Genomic DNA, 27,410 nt, shown 5'->3' with positions numbered 1-27,410 from the left:
AGGAAATGCACAAGCACGCACAAACTTCTCTACCATACCGATTCAGTCACATGGTACAAGCTGCTCCCAGGTTCTCCCTAATTCCCATAATATTATTTTACAATGCTCATCATATTCATGTGGAGGCACACACACACACACACACACACACACACACGTTTTTAACTGGTGTGAGCCAAAAGTGGCCCACGTTTCTCTTTCTGGCATCCCATTCATGCAAAGATACACACACACACACACACACACACACACACACACACCAATTCAGAGAATGTTGCATATTTCACAGTCTTGTTCCAGTTCTCGCAGGGACAAGGATGAGAGGAAATGAGGAAATAACACACAATTGGGACGGAGTTTATCACCAAACACAAATACCCCAAAATGCCCTGTAAATAATTCCTACACAAAGTTGACTTTGAGATGAAAGCTTTGGCTGGAGAAAAAAGACAACATTCCACGTTCATCAGCTCATGCACTGAACATCTTGCAGATATACACGATAACCCTATTTATCTTTCTGTGCAGATTTAGTTTTACTTACTGCATGTATGGAGGCCAAAACATCGGCAAGAAAAAACCGTTTGCTTGAGTATCAGGGCTGAGAATCCAAGAGAGCAAAATTGGCCATGTTCTCTGTAAATCCAAGCAACATGAAACAATCATGTGTATCTTTGAACTGTAGTGCTTTCCTCAGAGTGTGTTCAGCTGCCCTGTGACGCAGCATGAGCAGCATTTCATGTTCTCCAGGTTCATGTGTCTCAGAGGAAGCAGGTGCTAGCCTTCACCCTCCTCAATTGGTAGATGTTGTATGATAGTGGAGAACTAGCTAGTGGGACGACAACATTGGGTAGAAAATCACTATTTAATGTTCCTAGATCAGACCTAGACCTATTATTGCTTGCTCTAGACTGTATCCAGGGATTTACCTCACTTTCATATGAGACTAGATGGCCACAATTGTACTGTAATATGTTATGACTGATAAGGGAGAAGGTTGGAGGATGTGGTGCTAGCACAACAAATACTCTATATGGCCAAAGGTTTGTGGACACCTGACCATTACACTCATATGTGCTTTTTTGAACATACCATCCAGATTTAGTATATAGAGTGAGTAGTATAAATATTCACCCTCCTTGAACTTTTTGCAGTGTTAAAACTTGGAGCTGAAATGTATTTAATTGAGATCTACACAACCTACCCAAAATAGTCCATAATACTGAAGCAAGGGAAAAATTTATAAAGTTTGCAAAATTATTTACAAATACAAAAGAGAAAAGTTTGCATAAGTATTCACCCCTGTTGCTGTGAAACCCCTAAATTAGTTCTAGTACAGCCAATTGCCATCTCAGTAGAAATGTGTTTCTGGAAGGCCACAGAGTTTCTTTGAGGACATACCTAAACAAATTGCGTCATGAAGGACGAAGGTGCTATCAAAACAAATCTGTTATGGAAAAAGTCATGGTTTGCTTATAATAAAAAACAATCCCAAACGTTGAACATTTGGAATCATTTTATACATTATTAAAACATGGAAAGAATATGGCATAAACATGATTAGAGGCCATCCAGCAAAAATCAATGACTGGGTATAGAGGGCTAGTCAGAGATGCAACCAAGAGGCCAAATACTTATGAAAGGTACTGTAATGTATTAAATATATATTTATTCGCTATATATTTATGGCTAAACAAATGACAATTCATGGTAAGTGATTATGCTCATGACTGACTAAATGATTGATTGTTTGATTGATTGTTTGATTGAGTTCCACTTTGACCAGAAAATTGGTTGATTGATCATTAAGAATTGTTTTTTTTTTTAATGTATGCTTTTGTATGCAATTGATTGATTGATTGATTGATTGATTGATTGATCCACAGGTCATGGCTGTGGTTCCTTTCCTGGTGATTTTAGTACAAGTGGTATTATTACCATCTGTTTTTGGAGGAGCATATTACGGGCACAAACCACATCATCAGCAGCTCCAGCCTGTACCTCATATACCTCACAAAGGTATAGGAAAAGAGATGCCTCATATGCAGTACCCACATTACAGGAAAGAAATGCCACATTTTCCCATGCATATGAATAAAGGCAAGGACAAAAAAGGTGATCACTTTATCATCCCCATATTACTATATATGCATGACATCTCACTGTATCACTATATTATATGCGATTCATGTTTTGAGCAAATACTGCCATGTTTCCCTGCTTACAGGTGAGACCATGCCTAGAGGTGAGCAGGGTATTCAAGGTGAAGTTGGACCACAAGGACCCCCAGGACCACAAGGACCACCAGGACCTCCTGGTCCTCAAGGAAATGGTGTGGCAGGTTCTCCAGGAAATCCAGGTTCTCCTGGCCCTCCAGGGTTGCCTGGTGTTGGTAAACCAGGAATGCCAGGCATGCCAGGAAAGCCTGGTGATATGGGACCATCAGGAAAACAAGGTGAACAGGGACCTGGTGGAGCAGAGGGACTACCAGGCATGCCAGGACCACCTGGTCCCCCTGGACCCCAGGGCTTGCCAGGAATTGGGAAGCCAGGTGGCCAAGGGCGACCAGGACTGCCAGGACCCAAAGGGGAACCAGGGCACAAAGGTCTACCTGGTCTTCCGGGGTTGCCTGGTCCAAAAGGGGATAAGGGAATTGGACATCCTGGGCCACAAGGTCCTAAAGGCCTACCTGGGCCGCCAGGTCCACCTGGGCATAAAGGATTGCCAGGGGTGGGCAAGCCTGGAACACCTGGTTTGCCAGGAGCACCAGGTAAACCAGGGCAACCTGGACCGCCTGGACCACTTGGTCCAAAAGGTCCACCAGGCTTGGAGGGCAAACAAGGACCACAAGGACTGCCTGGCATTGGGAAACCAGGTGAGGGTGGATTGCCAGGACAACCAGGTGTCCCAGGTCATAAAGGACTACCAGGGCCACCAGGTTTGCCAGGGAAGGCTGGATTACCTGGATTTGGAAAACCAGGATACCCTGGCCCAAAGGGTGACAAAGGAATGGGGGGACCACCTGGTCCTCCAGGACCAAAAGGTGACAAAGGATATGGAGGGCCACCTGGTATGATTGGACCCCAAGGACCCAGTGGTCCTCCTGGCCCTCCAGGACCGGTAGGACTGCCTGGTGGTATTGGTGAACGAGGACCTAAAGGAGAGGGAGGTGAAGGTGGAGCAAAGGGAGAACATGGGCCTGTAGGAGAGCCAGGACCTCCAGGAATTGCAGGCCAACCAGGTCAAGCAGGTGAGGATGGTGAGCCTGGGCCACGAGGAGCACCAGGACCCATCGGTCCCAAAGGAGATGGAGGAGAGAAGGGTCTTACTGGCCCTCCTGGCCTTCCTGGCCCTCCTGGTATTAAAGGAGAAGGGGGTGCACCTGGTCCCAAAGGGCCTCAGGGACCTAATGGCATTCCAGGGTTTGCAGGACCAGGGGGACCAATTGGACCACCTGGACCCCCTGGGCCTAAGGGAGAAGCTGGGGCTCCTGGCCAGGCTGGTCCTCCAGGTGAGGGAAGCCCTGGTGTTGCTGGCCCTTTTGGTCCTCCTGGGCCTCCTGGTCCAAGTGGTTTGCCAGGCCAGCCAGGTCAAAAAGGTCCTCCTGGTCCTCCAGGACCCCCTGGACCACCTGCCCTAAACCCTGACCTCATGGGTGTTCTGCCTGAGATGGGGCCAGCCCTGGATGGAGTGAAGACTAGTGGGTATATGAAAGGAAAATATGGAGGTGGGGCCGATATAATGGGTTCTAATGGTCTTGAAATGCCTGCTTTTACTGCACAACTGACTACACCCTACCCTCCAGTTGGCACACCAGTGATATTCGACAAGCTACTGTATAATGGCCGACAGAACTACAACCCACAGACAGGTGTGTTCACCTGTGACCTTCCTGGTATCTATTATTTCTCATACCATGTGCATTGCAAGGGTTCCAATGTGTGGGTGGGTCTGTACCGAAATGGAGAACCTGTGATGTATACATATGATGAGTACAAGAAGGGCGTTTTGGACCAGGCATCTGGCAGTGCTGTGGTTCCGTTACAGCCGGGAGACACTGTTCACATCCAATTACCATCCGACGAGGCATCTGGACTCTATGCAGGGCAATATGTCCACTCTTCTTTCTCTGGTTTCCTACTCTATCCCATGTAGATCAATAAAGAAGAAGGAGAAAGAAGTAATCAAAAGGAAAAAATAAGAGGCATGAAATGAAAAACATTTACATGGTTTAATCATCAGAGTTACATGAAAGAACCTCATGTGACATCTTGCCAATGATCACGCATATGTCTAGTATCGTGTATATGCAGACACTATACTACCTGTACAAAGACTCTAGCAACAACCAACTGCATTCAGTTCAAATATTATAATTGGAGATTTCTAGAAGAAGTCAAGCTAATATGGTGCTAATATATGTGTATCTGTGTACTGAGCTTTAGAGTGTTTGGGACACGTGGGAGTATTTCCTATTTTATGACAATGTGTCATATGTACTGTTGGATGACCAAAGTGGCAGCTGCCCAAAGATGACAAGACAAGGCTATTTTCACAAATATTAAAATGATGAAATAATTGTTCTGACATATTTAAATATTTACTGAAATGTACTGTATAGTGAACGTATTCTTAAAAAGTACCATTTCATAAAGATGCCTTACCCCTATATTTTTATCTAAATGTAATGTTTTTGCACAGTCATAACCTTTTCACACCAGTTCTAATTGAATAACCACTGAGTAAATACTATTAAAAATTAAAGTTACATTTGGGAATTTAAGCCCTTATTCAGATCTCACATATTTAACATGCCATTACATTTCAGTGCATATCACATTAAAACAGCATATCAAAACATCTTCCATCTATCTCTCTTAATATTCTTCTCCTTTGCGTCATTTTAATTTTCTCACCGTAAATGTTTTACGAAAGGCTTTTTTTCATTTGTGCTTGCTAATTACTGATTGATTAAAAGTTCAAAGGGCTTGGAGGGAAAAAAATGTTTTAATTGTTTACTTTGTCCCTTTAAATAACTGTTAAAAAAAAAAAGACACATAAGCCAACAAGAAGCAAAGTCTGAGCTGTTTTCTTTTTTAAAAATAATTTTGTCTTTTTTGTAAATAAAGGATTTATATCCATTACAAAGTGTGTTTTCATTGAAGAGCTGCACTTGCACACATGCACAAGAACATAGAATATAAATGATATTTAAATGAAACGAATATAAATGAAATATAAATGAAATATAATTGATTAATATAAATGAAAAGTATAATACATATGTCATTCATGATGTCATGTAATTCATAACATGACATAGGGGAGAACTAAATAAATAAATTGCTGAAATAAATTGCCTAAATAAACAGGCTTTGAATTAAATAAATAGATCTATATCATTATATACTTAGTCACCTGCTCAATGTTTGTGGGATCTTTAAGCACCTCATTGATACTGATGAGGCTTAGTGGTTAACACGTTCGCCTCACACCTCCAGGGTCGGTGGTTCGATTCCCACCGTGACCCTGTGTGTGTGGAGTTTGCATGTTCTCCCCGTGCTGCGGGGGTTTCCTCCGGGTACTCCGGTTTCCTCCCCCAGTCCAAAGACATGCATGGTAGGCTGATTGGCGTGTCCAAAGTATCCGTAGTGTATGAATGGGTGTGTGAGTGTGTATGTGATTGTGCCCTGCGATGGACTGGCACCCTGTCCAGCGTGTACCCCGCCTTGTGCCCCATGCTCCCTGGGATAGGCTCCAGGTTCCCCGTGACCCTGAAAAGGATAAGCGATGGATAGATGGATGGATGGATGGATGGTGCTACTGATGAGCAGAGAATTATTTTGCCATGTTTTCAATGTTCTATTGTAAATCACATACGGGTTTATCATTTAATTTATAATTAAACAATAATTTACGGGTTAATTTTACACATCGTCCCAACTTTTTTTTTTATTTTTATTTTTTTTTTAATTTTTCGAATTTGGAATGAACACAGTACAAGTAGTAGACCAAGCTAACATCCTATATTTCCTAGTTTATATTCGTCCCCTGCTTATTAAGATTAAGACTGAGAGTAACCAAGTCTTGGTGCGATTTGAAATAACTTCATGGTCATGTTGTTAGAGTACTACATTGTATAGTCCACATACTGTATTTGCATAATAAACGTGTGTAATATACTAGTCACGACAATTGTATAACCGTATAAATAAATAAACAAACAAATAAATAAATAAATGGAAACAATGTATATGCTTTCATTTTGTCGTTCAACATTGACAAATTATTCTTCAGCAAGCCTGAAGATGAGACCCATCCCATCACCCCGTTATAGGGTGATGGTGATGCTGATGATAATGCACGGATGCTGCTACGCATCACTTTAAGGGCGGAGAGAGAGAGAGAGAGAGAGTCGTACTGCGCATGCGCCGCCACAGACTGAAAAGCTATAGTGTAGCGCGTTGTCGGATTTTTCCCTTATTAAATAAAACCTCTTTCGCGTCTGCGCCAGCATTTCAACCAGGCGAAAGTAAGTATTGTATTCGCTTTTTTTTATTCATGTGAGCGCTCAATAAAGAAAAAAAAAAAAAAATATATATATATATATATAAAAGAACAAAAACCCAGAGAAAGAGAGAACAGCTGTGTAAACACCTCAGCAGGTGAAGCCTCATAGGCTATCACTCAGCTGAAGCGCGCGCGAGCTATTCTCTATATAGCTGAGATACAATCCGGATGTAATCTGGAATAAGATTAATAAGAGTCTCATTATAAACTCTTTTGAATCACTGTGGAAGAAGAAAGTACATAGCCTATAGACGACCGATGAGAACCTGCAGTGTCATTTAAAATCTCAGGCAGGCCTTTAACCAGCAATCTAGGCCTTATTGATGACAGGTGATTTGTTGATGCAGGTGATATTTGTGTTTTGGGGATATCTTCAATTCATTAGGCATATAAAATCTCTTTGGGATTAAATAGCCTAATGTACTGTTCTTTAATCTTCAGGTTAGATACCCTCATCCCCATACGCGACATAGTTGCATAGACTTCCTTTTTATAGCTAGATTGTTTTTTTTTAATCCATTTACCTGTACAGTCATTATTCTTGTATACTTCTTGCATTTATATTGTCCAGTGTGAAGCACTTTACGCTGCTCGTGCATATCTTCGCACGATTGGATATCACTGCAGACCGATCAGGTATTTGATAATGTTAGGGCTGACAGTACATGGCTAAATGGCTAAATGTGTTTCTCAGACAGGAGTCAGTCATGACATCACGTGCAGGCCCGAGAGCTGCTGGAACTGATGGGAGTGACTTCAAGCAACGAGAGAAAGTGGCTCCTCAGTATCAGATGAGGTAATGTGGTAAAGAGTAATTAAGCAAACCAGGAAACGCTGTACGGTCAGTGTGTGGTACAGTGTGTTAAATGATGTCTGAGTATCTAAGAAAATCTGTGTTAAAAGGGAAATGTACAGTGGGGCTTGAAAGTTTGTGAATTTTCTATATTTCTGCGCAAATACGACCTAAAACATCATGAGATTTTCACACGAGTCCTAAAAGATGATGGAGAGAACACGATTAAGCAAATGAGACAAGAATAGTATACTCGGTCATTTGTTTATTGAGGAAAATGATCCAATATTACATATCTGTGAGTAGAAAAGTATTTGAACCTTTGCGTTCGGTATCTGGTGTGAGCTCCTTCTGCAACTAAACGTTTGTGGTAAGTGGGATTAAGTTGGATTAAGGTCAGGACTTTGATTCGGCCATTCCAGAACATTGGATTCCAGAACATTAATTTTATTCTTCTTTAGCCGTTCTTTGGTAGAACAACTTGTGTGTTTAGGCTCGTTGTCTTGCTCCAGGACTCACATTCTCTTCAGATTCAGTTCATGAACATGAATTCACTGGTATAATTCAGAATTCATTGTTGTTCAATGATGGCAAGTCGTCCTGGCCCAGATGCAACAAAACAGGCCCAAACCATGATACTACCACCACCATGTTTCACATAAGAGATACGGTTCTCAAGCTGGAATGCAGTGTTTTCTTTTCTCCAAATATATCCCTTCTCATTTAAACCAACAATTTAATTTTGGTCTCATCCGTCCACAAAATATCGTTCCAGTAGCCTTCTGCCTTGTCCATATGATCTTTAGCAAACTGCAGACGGGCAGCAATGTTGTTTTTGGAGAGCAGTGGTTATCCCCTTGCAGCCCTGCCATGCACACCATTGTTGTTCAGTGTTCTCCTGATGGTGGACTCATGAACATTAACATTAGCCAATGTGAGAGAGGCCTTTAGTCGCTTAGAAACTACCCAGGGTTCCTTTGTGACCTCATGGACTATTACACGTCTTGCTCTTGGAGTGATCTTTGTTGGTGTCCACTCCTGGGGAGGGGAACAACGGTCTTGAATTTCCTCCATTTCTACACAATCTGTCTGACTGTAGATTGGTGGAGTGTGGACTGTGGATCCAAACTCTTTAGAGATGGTTTTGTGTCCTTTTCCAGTCTGATAAGCATCAACAACTCTTTTTCTGAGGTCCTCAGAAATCTCCTTTGTTTGTGCCATGATACACTACCACGTGTTGTGAAGATCAGACTCTGATAGAGCCCTGTTCTTTAAATAAAACAGGGCGCTCGCTCACTCACTCACTCACTCACACCTGATCATCATCCCACTGATTGAAAACACCTGACCCTAGTTTCACCTTCATATGAAACTGCTAATCCTAGACGTTCACATACTTTTACCCCTCACAGATATGTAATATTGGACTTCACAAACTTTCAAGCACCACTGTACAATACGTCCTGTGATATTACACCTTTAATACAGTGAACATGAACTCCTTTCTGTGCGTTCCGTTGTTTCTATTGATTAACTTAGCATTGAAAATTACCCAGCCTTTCTTTTCCATCTGTCCTCTCATTTGATCCAAACTTGACCTCTCTGTGTTGCAGTGCTTCCTTAAAGTCTGAGATCAAGAAGCTGACCATTGTGCATCTCGTAATATGGTTACTAATAGCCTCCCAGGTGACAATCGCCCATTTCAAGCTGTACTCCCATGATGTGGTGGCCATGCCCTATCAGTGGGAGTACCCATACCTCCTCAGCCTGCTGCCCTCGCTGCTATCTAGCTTGGCTATGCCCAGGAACAACATCAGCTACCTGGTTATCTCCATGATCAGCGCTGGCCTATTTTCTGTGGCTCCGCTAATCTTCGGTGCCATGGAGATGTTCCCTGTAGCACAGCAGCTGTACCGACACGGCAAGGCTTACCGATTTATCTTTGGTTTCTCGGCGGTGTCAGTGATGTACCTGCTGATGGTGATCGCCATTCAGGTGCATGCGGGGCAAATTTACTACAGCAAGAAGCTACTGGATGCCTGGTTTGACTCCACACAGGAAAAAAAGAAAAAATAAAGACGCAGTTAATGAAGAACTGGTTACAGGTCATGCTGTTGTGCATGACTCACCGTTTATTTTCAACATGCATGGAATTATCCAAAAAGGAATAAATGCACATCTCAGATCAAATGGACATACATGCAACTGGGCTCTGTTTATTTACACTTTATTCTTTATGCCGTGGCTACCATCACAATATATGTAGACAGATTTACATCTGACAGGACGTTACAAATGATGTTTCTATCGCATGAAAGACCTCTGAGAGTCTGCTGAGGTGTGTACTGTAATTTATCTACTGTATAGGCACACATTGTTTTATTATACCGTTTTAACTGCTTTTTAATTAACTGGTCTTTTAATGCTCTGGCATTAAAATGTTTAAAATAGTCACTGTATTGTGTTTCAAACTACTGATACGATCAGATCGTGTGTATATGTAGATCATTTAACATTTAAACATAATTAAAGTTCATTGCTTTTAATGACCCTGGAAATGAATTGCTATTAAACTTGTCGGTACCTGGGCCTTCACCTGATATGGACCACAGACGGTTGACCTGGTTTGCTCTTCTGTAACAGCAGGGCTGCTTCTATAATCCATGCACTTCATCAGTTCAGGCTGTTGGATTAGATTATGTTATATACACTCACTGGCCACTTTAATAAGAATACCTATGCACCTGACCGTTCAGGTCATTATCTAATCAGTCAGTTGGACAGTTTAAGATTGGATCGTTCCAATCTTTAACCGTCCAGCTGTTTTGGTGAGCCTGCCCTGCTGGAGGGAAAAAAAAAAAAATACAGACATCACAGAAATACGAATGGTTTCCAAATACAAATACCACTACAGACCGTAATCTAACCGTTATAGATCCTTAATGGTATCCACTAGACATTACATTCCACCAATTGAAATTACCAGTAGAGATTCACAGGAACCCTTACAGTTTCCATTAAAACCATGACAAATTCCATGAGGGTTTCCATTGGGCGAGGGGGGGGGGGGGTTCTTGGTTGAAAGGAGTAGAATCCAACATGGTCTTCTGCTGTTGTCGCCCATCTGCATCAAGGTTTGACATGTACTTCATGGGATGCTTTTCTACTCACCGCGGTTGTAAAGTTATTTGAGTTACTCTAGACTTCCTGTTAGCTCGAGCTAGTCTGGCCATTCTCCTCTGACCTCTCTCATCAACACGTTTCCACCCGCCGAACTCCCACTCAGTGGATGTTTTTTGGCGGGTTTCAACGTTCTGTGTAAACTCTAGAGACATATATATATATATATATATATATATATATATATATATATATACTTCTCAACTGTTGAGAGTTGAGATCTATAGAGGTACTCTATCTGTACAGTCAGAAGATCTAGAGGGGTCAAACATTTCTTTTTCATGCTGTATTCAGGATCTAGAGGGTGTCACCTGATAATACTTGCAAAAAAATTTTTTAGAAGTTACTAGGTAAAGAATTAATTGGGCTCCTAGAAAATTCAGAGTGGCAGCAGGTAAAGGCAGAACAATAATTCATTAGAAGTTGGTCTGAGAGAAGGAAGCGGGGCGCATAGGATAGATAAAGGTTACGAAAGAGTCAGCAGTAAGATAGCACTTTACGATAGTCCTCTTATCACGGTTATCGGGCTGTTACAGACTGATACAGGCACAGTATAGGTCAGAAATGGTTGCTTTTACTATTAATGAGACTTTGATGCCTAAGAACACCTGACCCACCCTCAGGGTGTAGATCTTTTACATGGGAACGTACATGTAGTGCACCTTTAAATCTTTATTATTATGATCATTACATGTTCAACAGTGGTCCTTAAGATCCAATGATGTACCTTTAAAATAGTTTTTTATATTTTCATGTAAAAGACACTTACTGAAGTTATCACCGCACTGACAAGGAAAAGTAGAGCTGAGTATCTTTATTCTGTGCGTGTACTGCATGCATACAAACGCGTACAATCAAGGCACATACATAAAATTCATTCATTCAGCCACAGTAACAATTAACCCTAGGGTTAGGTTTATCATTTATCATGCACAAACACTGTGAGAACATGAATTCCTGGTGTCCCAAAAGTCTCCATACATAGGGGAAATGAACACTTTGTAGCAAAATGTCTTCCAAATATTTTCATACTTAGTTTATATTATATTTTCTTTTTTTTTAGATAGACTTTAAGAACGCCTTTGACAAAAGAAGAACGTATTGAAATCAATCTGTCGCAAGGTTGAGATGGACTTTAACCGGAAACATGGCAAGCACAGACACTGCTGCCAAACTTATTAATAAATTCAAAAAGACCGCAAGTGTTGCGGAACAACCGAGAAGAAGCGGACGCCCACGAACATCCGCTGACGAAGACACGACCGACGTGGTCCTGGCGAACATAGTCCCCTATGTATGGAGAATTTTGGGACACGTTATTAATACAGAAAAAATTCAGACGTGGTCAAAATGAACGTTCCCAGAAAGGAATTCTCCCAAACCGTGATCATCCTGAGAACTAATGTTAATTTCGTTAATGAAAACTACGACGAGAAGTTTTCGTCCACGACCTTCCTTTCCATGACGAAGACAGGACGATGACGAGACGGCACCGACGTCATTAAACACTAACTGTGATTATATCAACATGCAATATTGTTGACGGAAAAACTCGAGACTAAAATGTAGTTTAAAAAATAAAAACTTTACCAAAAACTCTTTTCATTTCCGTCGACTGAAAAAAGGAGACAAAATATTAGACTGTTTTTTTTTTCCTTCCCGAAAGCATAGTAGGGCTATTCTGCGTGTAGTTGCGCAATATGGTCAGTACTTACACATAGAGACGTGCAATGTTTCTAAAGTGTTTTAGCTGCCATTTATATAGATTCTCAAGACACTATGGGCTTTTACTGTACCACTTTTTAAAAAAAAATAATCGCACTGACACAGGCTGCCACTCTTATTTCTGTTGATAGTCCAAAAAAAGGCAAGAAAGAGAGAGAGAAGAGTTTGAAGGGGAGAGAGACAGTCAGTTGGGCAGAATTAAAAAAAGACTATATTAAATTACTGTGGACCACCTGGTGAAAAGATAGAAGTGAGAGGGTCGTGATATGGAAGGTGTGTTTTGTGCCACACATACAGTAATTCATGAATGTTCCTGTCTTGATACTCAAGAAAACATATTGTTTGCAGGAGACATGAAATAAGTGTAATTTTATATATTAAAGAGGTATTTATATTTATATGTTTATATTATATTGACACATATTTACACCCCCCACACACCTTCCCACCACTGGCTAGATCAGATTGACTGAAATGTTAATCAGTAATAATCTTATGGCTAGGGCGCACAGTGGCCTCACACCTCCAGGGTCGGTGGTTCGATTCCCACCGTGGCCCTGTGTGTTCGGAGTTTGCATGTTCTCCCCGGTACTCCGCTTTCCTCCCCCAGTCCAAAGACATGCATGGTAGGCTGATTGGCGTGTCCAAAGTGTCCATAGTGTATGAATGGGTGTGTGAATGTGTATGTGATTGTGCCCTGTGATGGATTGGCACCTGTCCAGGGTGTACCCCGGCTTGTGCCCCATGCTCCCTGGGATAGGCTCCAGGTTCCCCACGACCCTGATGGATAAGCGGTATGTAAGATGGATGGATGGATGGAATCTTGTAGCTAAAAATGTCTACAGTTTTCATTGACTAAAACTAGACTAAAATACTTAGGGTTTTCTTTGACTAAAATAAGACTAAAAATGGCCAGATTTTTAGTCAACTAAAACGTGACTAAAAAAATCCAGGATAAGGTTGACTAAATGTGATTTTTCTTCAAGGACATTTTACACAGGACGAAGACTAAATTTTAAAAAATGCTGTCAAAATGAACACTACTGGGAACAGCCATATTTGAGATATATAATATAACCAAATGACACTATCACCTTTCTTATTCACCTTAGAAACACTGAGTGTTTTCTTATCTGGGTTCTCGTTGTTATTTATTTATTTATTTATTTTTTAAAAGGTTATCCTGATTCTTTTGGATCGTGACATGTTGGCTGATATGGCCCACTATTTTGTTCTGTAACCCAACCATCAAACTCAATAGCAGTGTGACTGAATCTACTGCGCATGCGCGACTCTGTGTTTGCCACGTACAGGTCGAGTCACTTCCGGATGTGTAGCGCTTCTCGAATCTAGTCCAGTGGATACTGGTCCTGTTAAAAGACTGTGTGCCGCTGCGGGATCAACAGCCTAAACACCAGGTACAACAATACTATTTGATAGCAAAACATATGTTTGTGTCCCGTGTCACACATTAAATATTAGTATGTAGCCTACGTGTTTCAGGCTCCGGCACCGCTAGCGTTAGCGTCAGTTTAGCCTCTGGAAAGTGGGGCAAACAAAAAAAAAAAACAACGTTTGGTACGAAGTACGAGTATTACATTATCGTTTCAAAAACGTCTAACCAGTGTATAAGTTCTCCTATTCTTTATGTTAATATTTTTAGAAAGCAGTGTTTTAAAATTCTCTGGTCTTTACGTTAACGCCGGCAGAGATGCTTCAAGTTAAAGAGTGCGGTTGTTTTATTTTGCAGGAAGTTGATCCGACAGCTCCTGCGGCGTTATTTTTTTACACCCGTTTTCTACGAATGCTCCTGCATTGTGATTGGCTAACCACTGCCCTTCGATTTTAAACTACAACGCTGATTGGGCAGCCGGGTAGAAATGACCAGAATACGGGTGTTGAGAGAAGCATAACGCCGTTCTAAACGCGGAGCACTATTTGGCAGGGTTAAAATGTCCTGCCAGCAACGCAGCTAAAATGGCCTGACGGATTGCGATAGCTTTCCTAGCACATACTTTATTCATTTAGCCAGAGTGACTACTTATACAACTGGAAATATTTTCGAGAACCTTTTATAAAGGGGTTCCCCTACCCTCAAAGCTTTCCGTTATTTTTAATTGAGTATTTTTTATTGTCGAAAGAAATGTTAAACTGCTGTACTACTTAGCTAGCAATATAGCTCCGTTAGCTGTTTAGCTAATAAAGTAGAGAGCTCGAGCCTCGCCCATGTCTGTCAGAAAGTCTACGAAATTTATATATGACGTTTTAGTTTACGTGTGACTTGGTTATAGGTTAGTAAACAGGGCTGGGTAGTTTTTCCTGTATGCAGACCTGTTGTTAAGTCGATAATACCTGAGTCAGTCGAATAGTACTGAGTACTGAATATCAGTATGAGCTAAAGCTTCTATTGGTTGCTGTTTGAGCTGTATTTTATTCTTCTCAAATGCACCCCCTTTTCACCAGTACTTCTGTCTTCCCGTCCTCAGGCTTCCTTTCTCTGGCCAAAGTCTGTACTGAGAAAGCCAAATCATTGTTCCCGTTCTGACCCTTAGACTCTTCTGTGGCATTACAGTCAGTCTGTAGTGCTCCTGAAGCCAGGCCCGACTCGGCTCAGATTACCAGGGTCGTAATTATTAAAGGTCTTGTTTTCCTTTCTGCTATTTCACCGGACTCTTCTGCATATCATATTCCTTTCAATTAGGGTCACCGGGCGGCTTGCCACGGTCATCAGAGACGAACAGGTTGAGTACGTGCAGGATTAACCCTTGGAAGAGAGAGGTTGTTTTGCGAAGCGTAAAATTTGGTGTAGCCGCCACAAGTCGAAAACTAAAATAGTCTGTTTTTGACTCTTAAGGCTTGTACGGTGTTAAAACTATGGATCGATCGTCCGCCAGTCGGTATCGGACGATAATCACGTCCTACGACTCGATCTGTTCTCTCGAAATTTGGCCCGATCTCAGGGACAGATCGCATTTCGATGACGAGGAAGGTTAACAGTTACCGTCAACAGAAAGCTTACGTATGACTTGTATAAAGCTTGAACGATCGGGATCTGGATCTGTCGATCATGATGACAAGAAATCGGTAATCAGTATCGGCTCAAAAATCCTGATCGGAGTATCTCTAGTATATACATATATAGAGATGTGTTCATATATTTAGTGCTTGCGCTGGGGCAAGCAGATTTCATGCCCGGACGTGAAGTGTCATAGTTGTCGAGCAGGCCAGCAGGTTCAACAGCCAGTAAAAAAAAAACTCCGTTTTGTAGCGCCAAAACCCAGAAACGTTCCGGTTCGTGTTCGTTGGAGTTCCTGTTTGTATTCGTTGGTGGAAATTATCTCGACAGGTTAGTATTATCACAGTGCCTTTTTTTTTGTTTTTTTTGTTTTGTTTTTTTTGCGAAAATCCAAAAGCCTATGTGAAAAGCCATCTGGGTTTTTCTCGAGGGAACCAGTGTGATGCTAACGTCTGGGTTCCGGTACAAAGTGGTGTCGTGCTCTTACACGTGTAAAAGTGGGATTGAAGAAAGGTTTAGAATCAGCGTTTTTGGCAGATTTTCCACCTTTTTGTTTTGGCAAATGATTTTTTTATTGCTGTAAAATGACAACACGTCTCCTATCATCTCCAGCAGTAACATAGGTTAATCTTTTCTGCAAAGTTTAGTCATGGGTAAATGTCCACTCTAATTCAGAAGTAGATAAGGTTTGTACCGTGTTTTAAAGAACCGGATTAGATCAGGTGACCGAGCTCAAAGGTGGCACCAGTTTCCTGGCTGTTGGTTGATAACAGGTTGTTGAAAGTGTTAGGATTTCACAAGCAGTTAAACCAGTCTTTCTAGGAATTTGCGATGGCAGAAATGAACACGAAATTCGGTATTCCTAGGAGCTTACAGTGTTTCAAAATTACAGCGGATTTTTCACGGATTTGGGCGAAATCCTGTACGGGTTGTTCAACCATGCAGTCATTGTGCATGCTGTGTTTCAGTAATCGTGTGTGTGTGTGTTTCAGCAGTATGAATGGCCAGCTGGACCTGAGTGGGAAGCTGATCATCAAGGCTCAGCTAGGCGATGACATCCGCCGTATCCCCATCCACAATGAAGACATCACCTACGACGAGCTCTTGCTCATGATGCAGCGCGTTTTTCGCGGCCAGCTCCAGAGCAGCGACGAAGTCGCCATCAAATACAAGGACGAAGGTGCTTTTCCATTCATCTTGCAGATTCAGACTAAACCTATGCCAGTAAAGTTTCTCATTAGGTGTTGAGCTTTATTTCCACCATGTCATGAACTTCTGTGCTCGCTCCTGCAATCAGTCATTTCATAAGAACTTTGTAAGAGCTATCTAACATTACTGACGAGTGAAGCTGATTGTTATCCACAAGCAGATCTAGATCAGAAGATTATTGTTTTTATCCTCTCTGGATCATTCCCTTTTCTTCTGTTTGCAGATGATGACCTTATCACCATCTTTGACAGCTCTGATCTGTCCTTCGCCATCCAGTGCAGCAGAATATTAAAGCTCACTCTATTCGGTGAGTGATTTCCTGTTTGGTGATATATGTACCTTTCCCAGACTGCTCACTTTTCCCAAACAGCACAGTTTTATTTTATGTTTTTATTTTATAACAGCACAGACTTGAATACAGTCCTGACTTTCTTTAAACAGACCACACCACCACATGTTGTGTTGAGATTTAAGGGCTTGAATACATCAGATAATCCCTGTCCAGCTGTGACGAATAAATGACCCCACAGTAATCCCTTCTGGAAAACTCTGGCTTTTTATTTATTTATTTTTAAAGATAAAAACCATTCGAGGCATGTTTATGAATGAATATGTCACTAATATTAATTGTGACAAACAACAAAATGTGAAGAGAACAGCAAAAGTGCTGGGTACTATATGATTCATGATAATCCCACTGTACAGTTAATATTTTGATGTAAGCACATACAGCGCCCTCCACTAATATTGGCACCCTTGATAAATATGAGCAAAGGAGGCTGTGAGAATTTCTTTGTTTAATCTTTTGATCTTTTGTTTAAAAGAATTCACACAAATTATCGGCTCTCATGGATATCAAACAATTGCAAACAAAACACAGGTTTATCCAAAAAAAATATCTTTGTTAAATATAGGTATGCAACAATTATTGGAACCCCTACAGTATGAATTCATATGAGAGAAATATATTTGAAGTATATTCCCATTGATACTTTACCTTTTTTTTTTTTGGTTAGTACACCTGGGTGACTAAGAACAGGAAATTGTTCAACCATGACTTCCTGTTTCACAGGGGTATAAATATGAGGTAACACACAGACCAAATTCCCTTAGTCATTCATAACAATGGGTAAGAGCGAGGAATATAGTTGTGATGTGTGGCAAAAGGTTGTTGAGCTTCACAAAATGGGACGTGGCTATAAGAAAATAGCACAAGCATTGAAAATGTCCATTTCACCATCAGGGCAATAATTAGGAAGTTCCAGTCAACTGGAAATGTTATGAATCAACCTGGAATTGGACGTGTGTCTGTATCGTCTCAACACACTGTGAAGAGGACGGTTCGAGTGGATAAAAAAATCCCCAAAGATCACAGCTGGAGAATTGCAGAAGGTAGTTGTGTCTTGGGGTCAGAAAGTCTCCAAAACTACAATCTGAAGTCACCTACATCACCACAAGCTGTTTGGAAGGGTTTCGAGAAAAAAGCCTCTACTCTCATCCAAAAACAATCTCGAGCGTCTTCAGTTTGCCAGACTCTACTGGAACTTCAAATGGGATCGGGTTCTATGGTCAGATGAAACCAAAATAGAGCTTTTTGGTAATAAAGACCAGAGGATGTTTTGGCGCACACAGAGAGGTAGCCATATGGAAAAGTACCTCATGCCCACAGTTAAATATGGTGGTGGATCTTTAATGTTTTGGGCTGTTTTTCTGCCAGAGGACCTGGACATTTTGTTAGGATACATGGCATCATGGACTCGATCAAATATCAACAGATATTAAATGAAAACCTGACTGCCTCTGACAGAAAGCTTCAAATGGGCCGTGGTTGGATCTTCCAGCAGGACAATGATCCAAAACATACATCAAAACCAACACAAAAATGGTTTACTGACCACAAAATCAAGATCCTGCCATGACCATCCCAGTCCCCTGACCTGAACCCCATAGTAAACCTGTGGGGTGAACTGAAGAGGAGAGTCCACCAGCATGGACCTCGAAATGTGAAGGATCTGGAGAGATTCTGTATGGAGGAACGGTCTCAGATCCCTCACCATGTATTCTCCAACCTCATCAGCAGGGCTGCAACTAATGATTATTTTCATGATAGATTAGTTGGAATTTAAAATAAAATCCTCAAACTGAATGTTACAAATATAAATTTAAGACTAAAACTTTACACAAATGTTTGTCCAATTATATAAAACTTAAACACCCCAATACACACACACCAGAATATATATTATTCATTTAGGACTGTAGTTTAGTTCCGTGCTTTTTTTTTTTTTTTGCATCTATAAAAAGTAATACATAAATGCTATATATATATATATATATATAAAATATATTACTGCTTATGGATGCACAAAAAGCACAGAAATCTACAGTCCTAACAATCCCTGGTTGATTGGTAGAACCGGTCATTCCCCAGGGATTGGTTCAAATACCAGGTTCAGTTACATTTTATTGTTGGTGTGACATTTAATTTGACTCTCTGAATTATCTTTTTTTTATTTTATCTATCAATGTGACACTTGAATTTGTCTACCACTCGCAGGTTTTTGCAAATTATAATTTCATTTGTAAATATATTTAAAATAAATCCATCAATGAACGACCGTCAGCTCAGACAACGTGATATTTGTGAATGCATGTGAATAACCACATTGTTTAATTTTAAAACATCTTTTTTTTCTGGTTTATAAGGTTAATCACACTGAAAATATGAGCAACTTTTAATTGTTTTGTTTTTTCACTACAAAACCATATGACGTAATTGTCACTCTGCTTTTAGTATTTTGTGCAACCTCTAATGCTTTATAATATTGGAGAGCTAAGAATCTGTGGCCACTCCTCAATACAGAATCACTGCAGATCCTCCAGGGTCCTCTCTTTTGGACTCTTCTTCAGTTCACCACGGGTTTTCAGTGAGATTTAGGTTGTGTCTGTGATGACCATGATTCTGTGGTCATTGAACTATGCTTCTGTGGATTCGGACACGCATTCTGGATCATTGTCCTGCTGAAAGATCCAACCTTGACCCAGTACCTCAGGATATCCTGGTATCCATGGCATCCATGATTAACCTTGTATCCTAACAAGGTTCATTGGACCTTTGGAGGAAAAACATTCAACAGATCTTCCACTATACTTAACAGTGAGGTTTAATTTCTTGTCCGAGTAACCATCTTTCTTTGAACTCCAAACCCACCTTCAGTGTTCGTTACTAAAATGCTACATTTTTGTGTTTGACCACAGCACCCAATTCCTGTCAGTGTTCCACTAGACAACTCCAGGCACTTACATTTGTTGTTGGATGAAAAAATTATTGCAGGCATGGAGGTGGTGTCTGATTGCAGACTCGCAGACTGCAAAACACTGCCATCTTCTGTAACTCTCCAGCCAAACCTCCATCCTAAGAGAAATCTTTTCCTCTCTTAACTATAACCATAAAACATACTCACTTTATTAGGAACACTATGTTAATGCCGGGTAGGACCTCCTTTTTGCTCCCAAAACGGCTTCAATTCTTCATGGCATGGATTCCACAAGATGTTGGAAACCTTCCTTTGAGGTTCTGGTCCATGTCGACATGATTGCATCACGCAATTCCTGCAGATTTTTCAGATGCACTTTCATGTTGTGAATCTCCCGTTCTACCGCATCCCAAAGGTGATCTACTGGATTCAGATCCGGTGACTGGGAAGATCACTGAAGAACACTGGAATGATCATAGCCATTAGAAGATGGTAAATTGTGGTGGTGATGAGATGCACATGTTCAGGAACAATACTCAAACAGGCCGTGGCATTCAAGCCATGATTGATTTGGTATTAAAGTGTTTGAAGAAAGCATTCCCCACACCATTACACCACCTCCACCAGCCTGGACTGTTAACACAAGGCAGGTTGAGTCCATGGATTCATGCTGTTGGTGTAAGGCAGGTTGGGTCCATGGATTCATGCTGTTGGTACCAAATTCTGACCCTAACATCTGTGTTCCTCAGCAGAAATCGAGATCCATCAGACCAGGCTATGTTTCTCCAGTCTTCACCTGTGCAGTTTTGGTGAATGAATGGTGCAATCATCAGTCTTCACCTGTGCAGTTTTGGTGAATCTGTGCTCACTGCAGCTTCAGCTTTCTGTTCTTGTCTGAGAGAAGAGGAACCCGACGTGGTCTTCTACTGTTGTAGCCCATCCTCCTCGAGGTCCGACATGTTGTGCATTCTGAGATGCTTTTCTGCTCACCGCAGTTATACAGAGTGATTATCTGAGTTACTGTAGCCTTTCTGTCAGCACGAACCAGTCTGTCCATTCTCCACTGATCTCCCTCATCAACAAGGCGTCTCCTCAGAACTGCCCTCACTGGATGTTCTTCTTTATTGCACCATTCTGAGTAAACTCTACACACTGCTGTGTGTGAAAATCCCAGGAGATCATCAGTTATAGAAATACTCAATCCAGCTCGACTGGTACCGACAATCATACCACCGTTAAAATCACTGAGATCACATTTTCCCCTCATTCTGATGGTTGATGTGAGCATTACCAGAAGCTGTTGGCCCATATCTGCATGATTTTATGATTGCACAGTTGCCACACGGTTGGCTTAGAGAATTGCATGAATAAGGTGTTCCTAATAAAGTTCTCAGTGAGTGTTTTTGTTATATAGTACGGTCAACCGTAACAATTTTATTCAGTCAAAAAAGGCCGAGATATTCTCTTGATTTCAATCCGTGTTACACAGCCATCTTGAGGTCAAGTGTAATAAATTGAGCGTAAAACGTTAATTTAGCACTTGGCCCACCTCCTCGTCTATGTTATCGCTTCCTGAAATAATTATAAGTTCGAACGAAATGTTTTTTCTTCCCAAAAAGTTAAAAAAGGCAGTCAAACTTGGCAGATGTAGTGAATCGTTTGTCAGATTTTAAGGGGAAGGAGACAGTCATTAATACACAACTTAACGCCACTATTGCACGCCTGAGACACATCTGTATAACACTGACCAGCTGTCGGGTTGTTAAGGAGAGATCTAATTATGTAAAATGAGAAGACAGACGTGTTCAGAAAGAAAATTAGGGAAAAGAACATTTACCACATGACGATGCTGAAGTATTTACTCTCTTACGGCCAGCGAGCGGTTCCAGTAATACTTCTTTTTGTATTGCAAGGCTGAATCCTAAATAAAATGATGTACCCCTAAACTATGTAAGTAATCGAACAATTTAGGACATGGTGTCATAGGAAAATAATCAGCAGTGGGCCGGTGTGATGCAGACTACAGTTGGCACCTATTATGTAAAATCGTGCGTGTTTGCAGTCTAGTGAGTGTAGAGAGTTCATAACCTTGACTTTACATCTGATCTGCATCGACGTAATCCTAGAAGTGCTTCATTTTACCATGACATATAGACGTCCACCAGGGGGAGCCATAGCACACATTGTACAGAGATACAAATTGGGAATTGAGTGTTTACACTTCGTTTGTGTGGTAATTTCATGAACTCCTGACTTGAAAAAAATATCCGCGCATCATCGAGTGGTTCAGTATATGAGTGTGAAATAGATAATGTGATTTCCTGTCCGATGTTTTTGGTTGCAGCCCTGCCTCTTTCTGCCAAAAGGGTCGTAAAGCGAAGCAATGGAGAACAATGGGAGGGGAGGAAAGATATGGAGGGAGGTGTATTTTTCCAGGCCAAGCTTGTAGAGGTCGATTGCTGGTCTGTGGCTTCTCGACCTCACGTGCATGTGTGTGTCCCAAACGTGTGACTCGAGTAAAAGACGGGTCGATTCTACAGTGAGTCAGTGAGTTAATGAGCGGGTGTGTCGTGGAGCCTGAAACAATTCGTTCAGCCGGCCGCCGGGGTAGTCTGCTCTTTTCAGTGTGCTCCGCATACTTGCACGTCTCCAGTCGAGAGAAATGATTGATCGTGTTTCCGCAGTGAACGGGCAGCCGCGGCCGCTGGAGTCGTCTCAGGTTAAACACCTGCGCAAGGAGCTGATCCAGCTGAGGAACCGAATCAACAGCCTGCTGGACAGCCTGGAGCCGCCCTCAGAGCCTGCACTGGAGAGCAACCACCCTGAAACGGGTATACCACCATAAAACCTGTCTTCCTTACCTGCCCTTGTCAGAATAAGTCAGAAACCAGTGTCTAGACACACTTCAAGAGAATACAGTTATGCTAGAAGCCATCATATTGAACAGATCCCTTATCAAGGCCAGTATCCTTAATGTAAACCGTCATGAAACTACAACAATATATAGTACAGCATTGCATCCTAGCTAAGTTTAGTCTAAACTAGTTTATCTTCCCAGTTCATTACAAGCACTGTATAACAAACAGCTCACACGGTGAAGATAACCAGACCTTTCTCGAGAAGCCGATGGAGTGAGAGGTTTCGTCCAATAGTCCGTCATGATGTTTTGAAATGAATGCGTTAAGCTGCTTTGAGTAAACGGTGGACTGTTGAATGAAAGCCTGAAGCCTTGTTGCTGTGTGTGTGTGTGTGTCTTACAGAATGTGTGGATGCTGTATACACAGCAGTGAAGCAGGCTCCTCCAGTCAGCGCTGCTAGCATGTCTGCCTTTGACCCCTTGAAGAACCAAGAAGAGGTCAGCAAGAACGTTATCTCAGCGTTTGGCCTGTCTGAAGAGCCTGCTCCAGGTACACGCACTTATAGAGGTTTACTGGAGTAGTATGCCTCAGGAGTAGATATTAAAAACAGTGCTTAATTAAGATTAAATTAGATTTCCCATCGTTTATTAAGTAAAAGTCGCTTAGGCTACTTTGAGGCATTATTAACATTTATTTATTTATTTGTTTGTTCGTTTGTAATATCTTCTTAGCAGAATTTTACGTGCATAGTTTTAGTGAAGCGAAGTCAATTCTCAGTTAATTTTGAGGTCTACGTGGGGTATAACTCTGGATCTCTAGGCCCCTGCATGCTCGTTGTAGACGCCATGCAAGATTCAGCCACAGAAAGCAGCTCTCGTGACCGCGCGACAGTTATTTATTGTCATGTTTTTAACCAGTAACAATCAGGCATTTGGGAGTCGTTCTGTTTAACTTGGTAGCGGCGCTTCACGTGACCGCATTTGACACGTGCGACAGATGTTTTCCAGTCCGATGCGGGGAGAATGAAAGCATACTTCTCTGTCCTTTCTGGTTTCGGTTTTTAACGAGTCCTATCGTGAGTTCGCTAATCATACGAGAGGGTAGGTCTAAAGTACAGTCTGAAAACGCTCGTTTCTGAGGTAAGGTCTCTCGCTTCGAGGAATCTGGTCCGATGAGCTGATATCAGCGAAATAATTTACATGAATGCCTGAGATTGGCGAGAACAAGACACACCAGAGAATCTGCAGAAGCTGCAATTGTTTACATTTTGAAAACTAGAGTCGCGGCCAACAAACAGGTACTGACTCTGCTACTGACTCTCTTTAAAGTGTTCGCTTTGGTTAAATAAAATACCTTGTTGGGGCTGCATCTGGACCATGTCCCACCACTCCTGACCCCTCTCTCTCCACCCTCTCTCCTTCTCTCTCTCCTCCACCCTCTCTCCTTCTCCCCTTCTCTTTCTCTCTCTCCTTCTCCCCTTCTCTCTCTCTCTCCCCACTTCTCTCTCTCCTTCTCCCCTTCTCTCTCTCTCTCCCCACTTCTCTCTCTCCTTCTCCCCTTCTCTCTCTCTCCCCACTTCTCTCTCTCCTTCTCCCCTTCTCTCTCCCCACTTCTCTCTCTAATTCTCCCCTTCTCTCTCACTCTCTCTCCCCACTTCTCTCTCCCCTTCTCCCCACTTCTCTCTCCCCTTCTCCCCACTTCTCTCTCCCCTTCTCCCCTTCTCTCTCCCCACTTCTCTCTCTCCTTCTCCCCTTCTCTCTCTCTCTCCCCACTTCTCTCTCTCCTTCTCCCCTTCTCTCTCTCCTTCTCCCCTTCTCTCTCTCTCTCTCTCCCCACTTCTCTCTCCCCTTCTCCCCACTTCTCTCTCCCCTTCTCCCCTTCTCTCTCCCCACTTCTCTCTCTCCTTCTCCCCTTCTCTCTCTCTCTCCCCACTTCTCTCTCTCCTTCTCCACTTCTCTCTCTCCTTCTCCCCTTCTCTCTCTCTCTCCCCACTTCTCTCTCTCCTTCTCCCCTTCTCTTTCTCTATCTCCTTCTCTCTCTCTCTCTATCCCCTTCTCTCTCTCTCCCCTTTTCTCTCCCCTTCTCTCCCCTCTCTCTCTCCCTCTCTTTATTTCTCCACTTCTCTCTGTCTTTCTCTATTTCTATCCTTCTCCCCCCCCCCCCCCCCCCTCTCTCTCTCTCTCTCTCAGCCCCAGCAGTGGCTGCAGTGGAAGAGCGCTCTGGCACTCCTGACAGTATTAACTCATCCTCCTCTGCAGCTCATCCTCCTGCAGGGGCTCAGGGTGCCCCACCTTACTCAGGGGTTCAGCAGTCTTCTACCACCACAATCGATGGTAAATACACACACACACACTGGAATAAAGACTCTGATGGTGTTTTCACTCTTTTTCCAGACCCAAAAAAGGTTTCTAAATAAGCGAGCATCTTCAGCTTAAAGGCTTCATCTGGACCACTTATCAGTGTCAAGGAAAAATAGACAAACAACAATTAAGCAAGTAATGCGTATAAATAAGCATTAAAAGGACAATAAACAATGTGCCTTGTTTCCACGCAAGCTGAAGTGTTGTATACAATGACCTAATTCATCCATGTTTAGGAAGGAACGTGTGTGTTTAGATACAAACCTGCAACAATAACGAGTCCCAATTCAATCCTGGGTACGGACTCGAGCGTTCAGACAAGTGTGGAGAACGCTCTTGAAGGGAATCTCGAGCTGAAAGTCCGAGAGAGGAGTACTGTGTATATTTTAGTCATAATGTCACCCCTGCACAAGTGTATGCACCCGTAAGCAGGTCTGTGTCTCCTGTTCAGGGAAATCCCCAGTGTGTATAGATTCAGACTGTAACTCACATTCTCCTATAGTTACTTCATTTCTCAGTAAAGAGAGAGGACACAGGCATGTAGATAGAAGAAGAAAAAAAACCCTGTCAACTGAGTGAGGAGCGTAATGTTTTCCTCGGTCATGTTGGATTCGGTTCCACTTCGTTCCCACAGAGCTCTCGTGTCAGCTCTGTCCAAGTAAGGAAACCGTGGTGTTACTCATGGTTTCACAGAGTTATAACTCTTGGTCTTTCTGCTTTTGCTTTATTGATATCAGTCCAGTAATGTGCCATATTTTGAAACACACACGTTTCTCATTTGTTACTTAGTGCTGTGCACACAAACACACCATGAACCCTCCATGACTTATCTTTAAAAATTGTTATATTCCATACGGTCAGTTTCTCGTGTGTGGACACGTTTTTGTGCCTTTTTATTTATTTATTTTGTATTATTTTTTTGATGTCCTGCTAACAGGACATACAGGACATACAGGACATGTTTTTTGGACGGGGGTTGATGTTTTCTTTCCTGTGTGTTGAGCATCTGGTCAACACAACAGGGGACACAGTCACAGCTGCACAATATGTGTGTGTGTGTGTTTTGATTTCTTTTTGTGGACCGGTTTATCTTCTGAGTAAAATGTGTATATTTAGTGTTATTCCAAGCCCAGGTTTTGTTCGAAAGCTCATATTGCCCTGATCAGTGTGAGACTGTTTGGTCTGTCTGTTTCTCAGGTCAGATGTATCAGCAGTATCAAGCTCCAGGTGGCTATCCTCCTCAGCAGGCGGCCGCTCCTCAGCAGCAGTATGGCATGCAGTACCCTGGTAAAGTTCCTCTTCCTCAGCACTGCATTGACCTGTTATAACTCGGGTGCTAATGTTCAGATGCAGCGTGTTGAGTTCTGTGCTGTAAGACCTCCGAGTGGCTCTTTGGACAACTAGCTAGTCGTAACATACCTCCCGCAGTCTTTTATTTATTTTAATGATGTTAGGGTTATTTATTTATTTATTTATTATAAATAAATGACGGTTAGCTAGAGTGTAAGATATGAGTTTTATGTCTGTGTTTCTCGTCTTCAGCGGGTTATACTACTCAGCCTGGTGGCCCTCAAGCCCCTCCGTCTCAGCAACAGTTCCAGAATTACCCTACCCCTACATCTCAGGCTGCTGCTCCTGGCTCCGCTCCTGGATTTAGTGCCCAGTCACAGGCTCAGCCCCCTCCCCAGGCTCAGGGTACAAGCCAGTATCCACCACCTCAGTTTCCTTCTCAGACCTACACTTCCCAGGCCTCTCAGCAGCCAGCCAACTACAGCCTGCCGCCCACCTCCCAGCCGGCCCCGGGGTATCAGACTCGTCCTGCATACACCCCGCCCCCAGGTGTGACCCCGCCCCCCGGGGGCTCCAATCCCTATGCCCGCAACCGGCCCCCTTACGGCCAGGGCTACACTCAGCCCGGCCCCGGCTACCGGTAAAAACCAGCTGCAGCACTAGAGTACAACAGATCAAACCCCAACGTGTTGTGTGTGTGTGTGTGTGTGTGTGTGTGTGTGTGTGAGAGTGTGTGTGTGAGTGAATGTGATAAATTGAATTTGTGTGTGGTTGCACAGATGAGACCAAACGGCGTAGGAGTTGAGAGCTGTGTGTGTTTTTGGAGTGAGAACAACCTGTGCATGTGTGTTTTGGTTTGTTTTGGAGTGCGTACGAGTTTTATTTTAACACTTGTCTACTCGTTGGTGTTATTGTGTGTTAAATCATACGTCTGCTTTCTGTTGAAACACTAGATATAATCACAGCTGAAGGAAATTACATAGTTTAATTCTCTTTCCACCCCCCCCCCTTCATTCTCTCCTTTTCATCATTCCCCCTCTCCTAGTTTTTACTAATACCTGACTGGCCCTGTACGGTGGCCCAAGTCATTCTGTATAAACTGTAACATTTGTTTTCTGGAGGTGAATAAAGACTTTAAAACTAAAGATCAAA

At 42.3% G+C, this 27,410-nt stretch overlaps 3 protein-coding genes across 6 annotated transcripts; all 3 read left to right on the top strand.

Moving 5' to 3' along the window:
- The first annotated feature begins 1,611 nt into the window (after positions 1 to 1,611).
- Positions 1,612 to 5,077, top strand: col8a1a (collagen, type VIII, alpha 1a). 2 transcript variants are annotated; one of them, XM_053627925.1, is made up of 2 exons: positions 1,612 to 2,115; positions 2,228 to 5,077. In XM_053627925.1, the coding sequence occupies exons 1-2, from the start codon at positions 1,890 to 1,892 to the stop codon at positions 4,153 to 4,155; spliced, it is 2,154 nt and encodes a 717-aa protein (XP_053483900.1). In that variant the 5' UTR covers positions 1,612 to 1,889; the 3' UTR covers positions 4,156 to 5,077. The 2 variants fall into 2 exon arrangements, with proteins under 2 accessions (XP_053483900.1, XP_053483899.1); XM_053627924.1 differs by having other exon boundaries at positions 1,612 to 2,219; positions 2,251 to 5,077.
- A 1,646-nt stretch (positions 5,078 to 6,723) lies between these two features.
- On the top strand, positions 6,724 to 9,906 carry jagn1a (jagunal homolog 1a). Its single transcript, XM_053627923.1, has 2 exons — positions 6,724 to 7,366; positions 8,977 to 9,906. The coding sequence occupies exons 1-2, from the start codon at positions 7,236 to 7,238 to the stop codon at positions 9,437 to 9,439; spliced, it is 594 nt and encodes a 197-aa protein (XP_053483898.1). The 5' UTR covers positions 6,724 to 7,235; the 3' UTR covers positions 9,440 to 9,906.
- A 3,647-nt stretch (positions 9,907 to 13,553) lies between these two features.
- On the top strand, positions 13,554 to 27,403 carry tfg (trafficking from ER to golgi regulator). 3 transcript variants are annotated; one of them, XM_053627630.1, is made up of 8 exons: positions 13,554 to 13,686; positions 16,277 to 16,464; positions 16,717 to 16,800; positions 22,435 to 22,581; positions 23,011 to 23,157; positions 24,798 to 24,941; positions 26,166 to 26,255; positions 26,511 to 27,403. In XM_053627630.1, exons 2-8 carry the CDS (start codon positions 16,281 to 16,283, stop codon positions 26,900 to 26,902), a joined length of 1,188 nt encoding a protein of 395 aa, XP_053483605.1. In that variant the 5' UTR covers positions 13,554 to 13,686; positions 16,277 to 16,280; the 3' UTR covers positions 26,903 to 27,403. The 3 variants fall into 3 exon arrangements, with proteins under 3 accessions (XP_053483605.1, XP_053483608.1, XP_053483606.1); XM_053627631.1 differs by having other exon boundaries at positions 13,568 to 13,686; positions 16,280 to 16,464; XM_053627633.1 differs by lacking the exon at positions 24,798 to 24,941.
- Positions 27,404 to 27,410: the final 7 nt, after the last annotated feature.

This window comes from Ictalurus furcatus, chromosome 6 (assembly GCF_023375685.1).
Source record: "Ictalurus furcatus strain D&B chromosome 6, Billie_1.0, whole genome shotgun sequence".
Lineage (NCBI taxonomy): Eukaryota > Metazoa > Chordata > Actinopteri > Siluriformes > Ictaluridae > Ictalurus > Ictalurus furcatus.
Note: the sequence above shows the minus strand (reverse complement) of the source record. Positions and strands in the feature narration are given on the sequence as shown.

Coding starts and splice junctions, on each gene's coding strand:
- col8a1a (XM_053627924.1), top strand. CDS start 1,890: ATGGCTGTGGTTCCTTTCCTGGTGATTTTAGTACAAGTGGTATTATTA. Junction 2,220..2,250: donor AAATACTGCCATGTTTCCCT/GCTTACAGGTGA, acceptor CCTAGAGGTGAG/CAGGGTATTCAAGGTGAAGT.
- jagn1a (XM_053627923.1), top strand. CDS start 7,236: ATGGCTAAATGGCTAAATGTGTTTCTCAGACAGGAGTCAGTCATGACA. Junction 7,367..8,976: donor GCTCCTCAGTATCAGATGAG/GTAATGTGGTAA, acceptor TCTGTGTTGCAG/TGCTTCCTTAAAGTCTGAGA.
- tfg (XM_053627630.1), top strand. CDS start 16,281: ATGAATGGCCAGCTGGACCTGAGTGGGAAGCTGATCATCAAGGCTCAG. Junction 16,465..16,716: donor CATCAAATACAAGGACGAAG/GTGCTTTTCCAT, acceptor TTCTGTTTGCAG/ATGATGACCTTATCACCATC. Junction 23,158..24,797: donor GTCTGAAGAGCCTGCTCCAG/GTACACGCACTT, acceptor TCTCTCTCTCAG/CCCCAGCAGTGGCTGCAGTG.